General features: G+C 34.6%; 1 protein-coding gene across 11 annotated transcripts in view; it reads right to left on the bottom strand.

Moving 5' to 3' along the window:
• LOC107510804 (ABI family member 3 binding protein) overlaps positions 1-12,528 on the bottom strand; it is a 221,433-nt gene that overhangs the window by 17,317 nt on the left and 191,588 nt on the right. For all 11 annotated transcript variants that reach the window (XM_016144711.2, XM_036218492.1, XM_016144713.2 and 8 more), the window contains 3 exons: positions 12,459-12,527; positions 8,520-8,729; positions 4,811-4,919 (listed from right to left, as the gene is read on the bottom strand). In XM_016144711.2, coding sequence (XP_016000197.2) covers positions 4,811-4,919; positions 8,520-8,729; positions 12,459-12,527 — 388 coding nt within the window. The remainder of the gene's footprint in view (positions 1-4,810; positions 4,920-8,519; positions 8,730-12,458; position 12,528) is intronic.

Here is a 12,528-nt window from a genome sequence, read left to right as displayed (position 1 = left end):
GAGGTTTTATGTGGAAAAAGTAAGTGGAAAATAAATATTAGGACATGTGTTAGATGGGTACTGATTCAGCTGGATACCAACATCTTTACATTTTTTTATCTTAGAGATACCCTAAAAACAGAGATGGAGTTTACCTCTGTTAATAGATGTTGTCTGTGTCACTTGACTAAAACAGTTATGGCTCTTCCCTGTCCACATATATGGCCACAGCTTACTACAGGGGCAAGCAGCCGCTGGCAAGGTTGGGGTGGTCCCCTCTATGCAACCTTTGGAGCCGCACTCAGATGCCCCAGGGTGACCATGCAGCTCCACTCTCTCTGTAGATAAAAACATCTTGTGTCAGGTGCGGAGTTGCACCTGCCCAGCAGCAACACAGCTGCTGGAGGGTCCCTTACTGCAGGTTATTTTCAGGCTCCTGCCGAATGTATGAAAACTTGGCTGTCATAAACACGGGCAGAGAGAAGGTTGGCATACACTGAGAAGGAGAAGGTAGCACTGTTCACTTTGTGGTTCTAGAATACTGTGTGAACATTCAGAATTTTTAACCAAAAGAGCTCTGTAGATTTATTTTCTCTGATTCTCTTGAGTTAAATGGTCTAACACCGAGCTCTCTACCCTTGTAGGTATGTAATTATTAGCTAGTAATTATCACCTGTTTTAGATCTCATGGTTTTTTTTTCCATCAGGACAAATGATGGAAAATGCTATTAAACAAATTATTTGCATATGTCTCCTAGAATTGGAACACAGCTATAGTAATTCTTTCAAAAGTTATTATCTTCCAGCTTTTCAAATGTGGAATTCCAGAACCTAAGGGGGCAGGGGAAGAATTTAAAGGCTATAATTCAAAGTTTGCCTATTTTGGGAATTCGATTTTACCATATATTTTGATTTAAAAATTCCCCCAAACAGTGAAATGTGACCAAAGTCATTCTTTAACCTAATAAAAACCACCTGGTAGCTGCGTCCTAAACATACTTCCTTTTTTAAGTGTGTCTTTTATTAGCATGAATCTTGGACCATGATTGGGGTAGAAAAGATACAATGGAAAAAAACCTTGCCTTAACAATGTGATATAGTGTGAAAAAAGCTGACACTGAAAAAGCCAACAAATCTAAATTTGAGGACTCATAATTTTATTATTCTGGCTCTAGCCTTGCTGTCAGCATTAACTTTAAGGACTACTTGTATTTCACCTAAGTCACGCACATGGATTTGAGTTGAAAGAACAATACCATCATTGCTCTTACTAGCCTGTCCCATTGCATCCCATCCTTTACTGTCAAGTTCCAGTCTCAAGTATTCCATGAGGCTCCCTCTCTTGATAAACTGCAGAACTTGGCTATAAGTCCTACACTGGCATGTTCTTTTATGCCGTCTTGTGATGCTCTCATGTGGTTTCATGGGTGATAGTTTTGTTTTTCTAGGTAGTTTTAGGCTTCAGAAATCTCAAATTAAATGAAATAATTCAGTTCACTTTTTTCTTCTTTAAGTCATTAAGTTACTTTAACTAATAGGCGTTTCAACAAATAATTTTAACATTTTGGCTGAAAACATTTTTGCCTGTTGGACAAACTAATCTCTAGCACACCTCTGCTGAGTACAGAATGCTCTCACGGGCTCACCATACGCCGGGTCCACTGCACTGCTTGACCACTGTGAAGCTGCACACTGCAGACCCAAACAGCTTTCATTAGAACACCTTCACATGCCCCCAATGGGAAGATGTTCTTTACTTCAAATTACTCATCTATAACTTTTAAACCCATTATGAACTATCAATATATTCCTGGTAAAATCATGTATATGAACAGTAACAGTAATTATGTCCTATTGGATTTCATTTGATCATACCAAACTCTAAAAATAATATTAAATAAGCCATAGATAGACTGAATGGCCTCAAACTTATCCCAAGTAGTAAAACTTGGCATGGGGTTCTGATTTCAGGAATTCCTAAATTTAATATCACTTTTTCCCAAAGACAAATCCAGAAAGGGCCACCTTTGGGCTTTGTTTGTCTTGAAATGAGAATGCACTGTAGGGGTCCTCCTTAGAAGGCCACTGATGAAGGACAGGATAGAAAAGCAAGACACATATCATGAAGGCAGGAGAAAAGGGACATGGTTGTCTTTCAGTCTGAGACAAACTCCAGAAACAATTAGCATGAGTCCTATAACAGTTACAACCCATGACCTGATTGGTGCTGTGATTCCGGAATGAAATGTAGCTCAGCCCCAAGGTACTCAACCAATTAGGTCGGATGTGAAGTTGGCACTCTTATGCAATCTTAACAAGAATTCCCCCTTTTAAAATTTACTACAACTGTCACTCATTATATTTGCACCAATGCCACTCATTATAAGCAGCACTAGTGTCAAAAATGATTAGTCCAACTATAAGAAAGTCAGAATGAAAACTGAAATGAAAGTCAGAACAAGTCACTCCCCAGTCACTGTCCTTCAGGGCTGTCTCCCCATCTCTTGACCAAGTTTCCTGATCTGGTGAAGAATGTTCTTTACAGCCTGGCTTCCACCTCTATTTGCTTCCACTGCCTCAGTCCACTTTTTTCACCCCTCACACGAGTGAAAAAAGCCTATTGCTCACTGCACACAACCAGGCCATTTCAGTCCCCTGCACTGACACGTGCTATTCTCTGACATTCCTTTCCTCTGCCAGTTACTTAGCCAGCTCCTTTCTACTTATCCTTCAAGCCTCAGTCCAGGTGTCAACCTTGAGGATGTTTTTCCTAATTTCCCCAGACTTCACGAAGTGCTACATACTCCGGGCTCCCATCGCATTTTGTGCTTACATCTACTAGAACTCTCATCACTTTGAGTAGAATAATCAGTTATGAACTTCCCCCTGTCCCCTCCAGCCTCAAGCTCAAGAGAAGGCACCATGTTTATTCAGGTTTGTAGCCACAACTCCAAGCATACCACTGAGCACATTGTTGGCAATAAATTGATGTTAGGTGAATGGAAGCAAACCTTTTACAAACAAATCAGGTTTAAAATATCACTGGCATAGCTGTTCTACTTCTAATTGTTGCTAATAAGTACACTGTGAGATCTGAGGACAGCTTGATACGGAAAGGGAACATAATGATCATTTAGAAATTGGATGCCTTTCAATGTATTTTCTGTGTACTACTCAGCTCACTTTTTAAGTGGAATAAAGAGCAGAAAACTGAAGAGAAAAACCATTCAAGTCCTGTAAGGTCAAATCTACCTGTTAAAAACTCCAAAATTAAGTGACTTTTCTCTTTAACTTTTTCCTTGAAATATATTATGGTAAAAAATAGGCTGTCTCCTTGTTCATCTTGTTAAGAAAACAAAACCAAGATCATTGTTGCTGAAATATATACTTATCTTTGGCTAATTTAAATCCTTTAAGAAAATTAGCAGTTGCAAAATTTTCCATGTTACAGCTCAAAACAGAACTTGAAAAAAAATACTTGTGGAAAAGTGTTATTTTTGCAGTATAGGACAACAGTTTACATACGGCAAACCATTTATAATGAATTAGATTCTTCCTTTTCCTCTGAAAAGATTAGAAGAGTCTCCTCGCTGTCAGAGCCCAAATAGGCTTTTTTGGATGTCACAACCAATACCCAATTCAATTCAATCAATTGATGATGATAAAAGATACAGTAAGTAAAACTTGTGAAAAAAATCTCTGATGCCAGCGTTCCAGTCTTCGACTCCGCTGATCTTTTTTCAACACTGAGGAACTTTATCAAGCTATGAAATATTCACTCTGGAAAAATTCCTGATGGTGTCCCTCTGAAAATTCTTTTATGTTGCTCGGTGTACTATCATTTAAGATGTCAGTTTGTTGGTTTGTTTTTTAACTGAAAGCATATACAGTTTATCCGTGTTTTGGAGTTTGAGGAAAGAAATTGATTGCCCACAGAGAGTAAAATTTAGTCCAGGGATAAATTTAGCATATTGGCTTTGTTAACAAAATGTTTGGCTGTATCTATTTGAGAATCTCTTTGATTTTTTTTTAATATGAATAAATTTGATGATTTTGCCATGTAAAACAAAACAAAACTTACATTTCTAGAAATGTTAAGGCCCTTATATTTCTTGTAATAATAAAATAATCTGATAAAATACTGAATATTTTATATTTAAAAAGGGATCAAAATTATACAGTAATATAAACAATCTGATATCAATGTGTAATAAGGTACACCGAAAGAAGCTATTACTGAACAATGCTATTACTCCCCCCCCCAACCCCACAAAATCTATTCTCATTTGTCTGTGATAAAAAGACCCCGAAGCAAAGTATTTTTGTGTCTGGGACCAGTATCTAGTTATTTAAACAACTGTAACATTAGTTAGAACAATGTTACAACATTAACTATTATAAACTTTCACCTACATTTATCACATGGCTTTTATTTCCTTGCCCTCCCTCTTTTAGCATGTCAGCTAAATTCTTCTGTGCTTCAAATCTAGTTAACATCCTGTATATTCCAGTTATCTCTGGTTCACAGACTTTTCTTTCTCTGAATTTTGGTATTTAACATCAACTTTTGGTACTAATGGCCTTCTATTTTTCAGTGTTCCCAGCTATACTATTAGCTTACAAGACCATCTTGTTAGCTCTTGTATCCCCACCAGTAATTTGCACATTTCTAAAACATGACTTTAGAGGTATCTAGTGCTATGTATGGAAAGCCAAAGAATGAAATGGAAACTAGACCCTCCCTTAAGACACAGGGGGCTGATGTCATTTTATTCCTTTGTTGTAACTTTTGCACTCTCCAAATGTACCTGTAATAGCACTGGTAGCTTACCTTGTGTCTGGTTTTAGATTTTCTACTGTGGAGAAGGTTTGATTTGTAACTTGAACAGACTTGTTCTTCCCACTGAATGATCCATTTTCTCTGGATATAACTTCATATTCTGAAAAGTGAAAAAGCCAACAGATACTTGTCTTTATGTTCAACTGATTTAATTGTTCTTGACATTAGTAGCATAATAAAATCACTCATAAAAATGAGCAACTCAGATTGCAGTTCTGATCTTATACATTATACATTATAAATTCATCTTATACATCAGCAATTTCCAGATGGGCACGGTCATTGGGTGACGAAGGTTCCAAAGCATTTGGGGAGTTCTCATTGACCATCTCTGCTTTTTCTTTACCGGAGCAGGGAAAGCCTGGCAACTGTGAGGAACAATAACGCTCCTATGGTAGCTTTGGGTACTGGTAAACTATGATTTTATTAGGTAAGTCAATCTGCCATTGTTGGAAAGCACTGTATGTGGAATGGTATTTGAGTAAGAGCTGTGTTTCCTGCTCTACGGGGCTTTACAATATAGTTGGAAAAAAGCCACTGAATACAATGTATTGCTGCAAAAAAACTTCTCTGAGTTTAAAACCCTAGTAGCAAATAAAGGTTAACCAAACTATTACTTTGACCCATAGAATTATGGGATTTTTGTACCTACTGCTTACATAAGTTACTTAAGTTTTGTACATACTGCTTATACATAACCCCTTGGTAATTATCCTTGTATTTGTAGAAAGAAACTATGTCCTTAAAGTCCACATAGAGCCCTGCACGAATTTCACTTAAGGGCATGTTTCCATGAACTAATCAAAAGAGAAAGACTTTCAGAATATGAGAATATAACTTACAAATTTGTTGATTGGTTTTCCCTGCTCTCAGTTGAGGTTCAATTTAAAGCATTTGACAAGATCGCACAATGGATTAAAAAAATCAGACAGAACCCAGTCAACACACAACAACAAAATCCCATTCTGAATCAGCTCCATCAATATGAAGAAATGCGCAAATGGTGGGCGTTAGGGAAAGGGGGAAGGCTGCAAAGGAGCTGGCAAGTATCTGGGGATTTCTGCTATTAGCACTGAGACCAAAAGTAGGAGATGGATACCGGAAATAAAACTGAAACTATAGAATAACTCAGGAGACTTACAATGGCCAGTTTTAATTTAGGAAGGCTTATTAATGCTATATTTTAAAAATCCAAAAAGGAGCATGACTCTTTCTGAATAATTTATGACTATCCTTCCAAAAATTCATAATGAAACTAGAAGGCAATGACTATTGTATCTGGACACATCAGTGCAGCTGTTAAAGGATTAATTAACCATTTTTTGTTTGTGTTTTGTTGTTTCCCAACACTTTTTATTACAAGTTGGCTTTCAATTCTAATTGTGAGTGCAGAGGAAGAGAGGAGGAGGATCCTGATTTCGTTATGTCCATTTTATATCTTTTTTCTCAGGGGTGAAGGGATATTTACTAGAAAAAGACAGGAGTAATTAAAATAGAAACTTGATTTTTTAAAAAATAGTAACTACTTGGCTTGATGGAAAGAGACAGAACAAGCCACTTGCCTCCGTCTTAGTTGTGGTTTTTCCATCTGTAAAATGTCAATAATGTCCCTTCACGGTGTTGTTTCTGGGATTTACATTAGGAACATATGACAAGTGCTTAATAGTATTTTACATGTATATTTCTTAACAGGTGGTACCTATTATTATTGTTGCTTTATTATCCCTTATTAGCCTTTGTTATGTTTTGAAAATAAGGTCACAAAAATTTGAATGATTCCAATTAGAAAAATTCAAAAGGGCTTCTTAGTCACCAAAAGAACAACTTATATTATAGTCTATTTGGTTATTCATGAAAGCTACTGTCTTCAAAAAATATCTTTTGCTTGGGACATTCCTCATCAATGGTGTGATATTCTTTTTAATATTACCACAGACCTTTCGTGCTTGAAACTCTTATAGCTCATATAATTTTCTTTTGACTCAAGTTGTAAAGATTGATTTAATGCAATTTTATCCTGATATACTGTTTTTCTCATACTAGATCTAGAAGTTACCTTCGTAATTAAAAAGATAATTAGAATTTCTCTCAGAATTCAAGCTTTTAAATGTATGTAGTTGGGCTTTGTAAATATATCTTTCGTTTTTAATGTTTTAAAGTGATAATAGCTTTTTCATAAATCTACCATTATAAAAATAGAATTTGGAATGCATATTTATAGATACATTCTAATTATATTTCAGAAGATAAAGGCAGCCTCTTAAGTATATGTCCATAGTTCTTCTTTTAAAATATTTGTTCATAATTTCATTAACAGCAAAGATATAACAAAATCAATAAAGAACTAAAACTGAGTAGTTGGTCTTTTTCCCCCCATCGGAGGGTTTTATTGCCTATTATGAGACAATTCACTTCACATAAAATAATTTTTTCTAAAGATTGGAAACATCACTGTCTGGTCAACAGAATATGAAAACAGTAATGATAACCTATTTCTAACTGTCCTACTACTGCTATTACTGACAAACATTAATTGAGCAATTGCTAATTTATGCTGCACATTCAAAATCTGTTTAATTTTATCCTTATGATAATTTGGTAACAATTGGTATTATTACAAATAAGGAAACTAAAGTTCCAAGGGGCTAATTATATTTCCAAGTTGCACGTCCAAAACACAGCCAATCTGGGATTTAAATCATGTTGATCTTGGCATGTCATAAAGCAATATCTTATAAGTTAACTTTAAGTTGTTCAAGGACACAAGCTATGACCAATTTTCTTAGATGCACCTATTTATACATCACTGTAGAAAGGCCATGTAGAAGCAACTAAATTTGAACGTATTTACTAGAAGTGAATATGTGCTCGTCAATTAAAAGATAGATTATTGACAGAAGCCAACTCACGGAATAAAGTATATGTTTCACTCTTTTTTGGTTGTTATCTTTATTCATTCGTTCTTATAAAATCATTTTCAGTGACATGAGAATTAATTAATCTCTGTATTATCTGAGTTGCTGGTTTATAAAAGATTACATTTGAAATCAAATGGTATTCAATGAACAATTTAAAAATAAATGGAAAAAGGCCATTAGGATATATGGTCCAACATTTAAATACAGATTAGGTGAGTATTGATTAAATATGGATTTATTTCTATCTAGAAAATTTTACAGATAAAGAGATATGGTTCTATTCCATGAAAATTATTATTATAAGTTCATTATCTTGTGGAAGATCTCAAGCAGCTCATTAATGTTTGGTAACAATGTTACAATAATAATTGGTTGGATGGATAAACTATACCATTTTCATGAGTCTTTGAGATTTCTAGTTTATATCATTAAAAAACAAATGTTACAGAATGAATCACATATTATCTATAATTTTCTCAGTAATGAAAAAACCAGATATATCTTCATATCACAAAAAAAAAATCTACAAGGAGATGGAAAGGTATAATTTAAGAGATCGGCTAAATTAACAGACAGCTCAAAACCAGGACAAAGATAATCTTTTTTTTTTTTTTTATCATGATATGACACTTTTGACAATAATGTGTCAAAGGGACAGCAGAAGTAGGCTGAATTGTTATTCCTGAGATCTGCCTCGCAGGCCATAGTTTGACTCAAGCCCCAGTGCACTGCATTGTCAAAGCTTCCCAACCATAGTAACAGTCCTCATTCTGTGATCTTACCAGTGACAGTGTCATTTGGTGGCTTTTCCCAGTCCAAGATGACAAATGATGGGCACCCTTCCACAGTGACCACAGTGAGGTTGGAAGGTGGGTTCTGAGGTGGGCTGGTGGCATTCCCCTCTGAGGCCTCCTCTACGGGGAACCGTTTGACGGAGTCAGTGATGGAGCAGGGCCTGTTGTCAGGCTTTTGGATGTATCGCACATGAGGACCTGAAGGAGAGAGGACTCTGTCATTTACCATTTTTTTGAGAATGTAAATAAGGAGGAGGCAAACTTGTAAATATAATTATCTATTTGAGAATATTTGGTCTCATAAGCAGATGGGTGAAAGCAGTGATGTGGATGGTTCAGGCTCCTGTCTCTGGAATACATGATATGGATGTTGTTGATTTACCTTTTTAAGTAGATATATCTTATGCTAATATACAAATGTAATTTGTTCCCCCTGAGCATAGTTTAAACCTTATGATTTACGGGGCATTAGAAAGAGCTTTGTTTCAGTTGTGGGCAATAATTAGCCCTACATTAAACACAGTTCTATTTTCACCTAGTAAATCCTAAAAGCTAGACTCTAAAGGATCAAGTGGTTTCAAGTAATTTAGCTGTATCCCAGAACGAAATTAAAAAATATTTTAGGAATAAAAAACATATCCAGCACCCAATAGGATAAAATTAACAGGAAAATATTACCCATAATGAGGAAAAACTAACCTAGAACTTGCATAGATGTTAGAACCATTAGACAAAAACAATAAAGCAGTTGTCACTATAATCCACATGGTCAAAAGTTAAGACATGGAAGATATAAAAAAGACTCAAATCAAATTTCTAGAGATGAGAACTAAAATGTGTAAGATACAAAATATTCTGGGTGAGATTCACATAGATATGATAATGCAAAACAAAAGATTAGTGAACTTAAAGATACAGTAATAACTATCTAAAATTAAAATGGAGATAAAGAATTAAAAATATAAACAGCATCAGTGAGCTGTGGGATAGCTTCCAGCAGTATAATAAAGATGTAATTTTAGTATCTGAGTAGAAAAGAGGAAGCAAAAAAATTTGAAGAAATAATAGCCAAGAATTTTCCAAATTTGATGAGAACCTCTAAAACATAATAAATGAAGCTACTTTAAAATGGAGTCAGAGTTGCCATCCCCAAGGAACTGTCTTGAATGTCTTATGCCTCAAACCTTTGTAATAGTAAAGCAGGTCAAAAGTAACCCTTGGAATAGGCCTAAAGTAATATGATTACCAAAGAACTGTTTGTAAGGATACTAAGAAAGCAGCTATTACGACTACGGTCTGATGTCTATAGAATTGAAAATTAAAAACATTGTCTAGAGTTAGCATCTCTGTTAGCTTATCTGAACCAATGCCTTCCACCTATTAATTGTCTCCCTTCCCTTTCTCAAAAATGTCCCTTGCCTTTGTCTCCTAATTGGAACACTATTTGAGTTTCTGCCTGAACCAGTGCTTCCGGAATAGCTATTCTTTTTTATTTTCTATTTTTAATCTCAAATACATGCTTGTGGTCTCACTTTGGCTTTTTATCTTAAGGTTAACACCTCAAAACCCACAAAACAAAAAGTTCAAAGAAACCTCCAAGCCTGAAGAAACTACTCCAATTATAATCAAGTTTCTTAAAACCAGGAAAAAAACCTTTAAAGGAAGCAGAGAAGAAATGTTATATGTAGAACAACAAAGATAAGGATTGTGGCAGATTTCTCTTTGGAAAGAATGCAAGTGAGAAGGCGGTGGAGCAAAGCCTTTAAATAATGAAAGAAAAAAATTAGAATTCTATAACTAGTAAAACAAATATATATATATTTTATAAGCAAAATACTTTTTAGACATTCAAAAGCTGAAAGAATTCATGGCCAGCAGACTCATCATGCTACAAGAAAATTAAAGGAAGTCCTGAGGGCAGAAGGAAAATGATGCCGGATAGAAATATGGATCCACACAAAAGAATGAAGAATGCTGAAAATAGTATATATATATACTATATATATATATATATGTAGTATATATATATATTATAGTATAGTATATATATATATACTATATATATATATAGTATAGTATATATATATATCTTTTAGAGAGAACTAAATATATATTATTTAGTTCTCTCTAAAAGATAACTTACTACTTAAACAAAAATAATAATTTAGTGTGATATATACATGTAAAAGTAAAATGTATAACAATAGCCCAAAGGCCAAGATGAAAACAAGCTGCTATACTAATGGTTCTCATGCTATTCATGGATTTGTAGATTATCACTGGAAGGTATATTTTGGTAAGTCAAAAATGCATAACTCCAAAGCAACAACTGAAATAACAAAATAAAGAGTTTTGGCTAATAAGGCAACAAAGAAGATAAAATGGAATCAGAAAAATACTCAATTGAAAGGCTGATAAAGGAAAAGAGGGAACAGAATAAATGGGAAAAATAGAAAAAATAACAAGATGATGATAACAGGTAAATAGCAAGAAGGAGAGAGGTGATATTACTGAAGATTCTCCAGATATTAAAATGACAAGAAAATATAGTGAACGACTTTGTTCAATAAATTTGCCAATAAATTTGACAACTTAGATAAAATGGACTAATAACTTGAAAGACAAAAATTACCAAAGCTCATGAGAGAAGGAAAAATATTATGAATAGCTCTATACCTATTTTAAAAAGTGAATTATACTATAGGTTAGTATATAAATCCTTCCTGCATATAATCTAGCCATTCCCCTCATGGGCATTTGTCCAAAAGGAATGAAAGCATATGTCTATACAAAGACTTGTACATTAATAATTACAATGGCTGTACTGATAATGTAAAAAAAAATTACAGACAACTTAGTGGAGGACCCGAAGAGGGAGGGAGTAATTGGAGGAATTGTTTTATGAACAATATAGATGTCTAACCAATCAATGTGCTGTATACGTGAAACTAATTTGAATAAATAAATTTATTTTAAAAATAAAAATAAAATCTTATAAAATTAAAAAAAAGACAACCCAAATGTCATGAACAGGTTTAATAAATAAATTACTATATATTCATACAATAGAATACTAGTCAGTAATAAAAAGGAATGGACTTTTAATACATGCAGCAAAATGGATGAACCTCCAAATAATTATATGGAGTAAAAGAAACCAGACCAAAAAAAAGAGCTTATACATTTATACAAAATTCTACAAAATATATACTAACCTAGAGTAAAACAGATTGATGGTTACCTTGGAACTGGAGGTGGGTAGGAGGACTGAGAGAGAGGGATTATAAATTTTGGGAGGTAGTGCCTACATTCATTACCTTGATCATGATGATGATTTCTTGGGTGTATACATATGTTAAAATTGATCAGGTTTCATACTCAGAACAAAATATTACAAAAGAAAAAATACTGGGCTCTATATCATATTATATCTCTTCTACTTTATTAGATTAGATTACTGTTCAAAAATATTTTTTCTCAGTTCTTGATTTGAGTTTGGCTGTGTGATTTTCTTTGGTCAATGAATATTAGCAGGTGTAATACAAGAAGGTGCTTAAAAGTGGTTGTGTATTTGGATTCTTCCTCTCTTGACTTTGTCTAGTCATGAGAATGGCTTCTCCTGGGTCTCTCTTCGTCTTTTATCCTGGGCACCAGAATGAAGAGATGAGGATCTGACCTGGCTCAAACCCACAAGAGGCCCGGCTGTACCTGCTGCTAGAAGCAGGACCAGCCAGCCAAGAACAACCAGATTAGCCAACTCCCATGTGGTTAATATTATGATGGTGGCCTGTACACATCTGAGAAGTAAATCCTTATTACAGCATGACATTAAGATTCTGTGGTTGTTTATTACGCAGCAACAGTTGAATGATACACCCACTGAAGACGGTCTTGTCAAAGCTAAGATTTGTGACTAATCATACATACCTTTAAATCTAGGCTTTCCAAGATGATCAGTTTCTCTTGTTGGACTTGAGCTAAAGTCAGTCACATTACC

The sequence above is a fragment of the Rousettus aegyptiacus genome, unplaced genomic scaffold, assembly GCF_014176215.1.
Source record: "Rousettus aegyptiacus isolate mRouAeg1 unplaced genomic scaffold, mRouAeg1.p scaffold_m13_p_4, whole genome shotgun sequence".
Taxonomy (NCBI): Eukaryota; Metazoa; Chordata; class Mammalia; order Chiroptera; family Pteropodidae; genus Rousettus; species Rousettus aegyptiacus.
The sequence above is the reverse complement of the archived record's forward strand: the minus strand, read 5'-3'. Positions and strand labels throughout refer to the sequence as shown.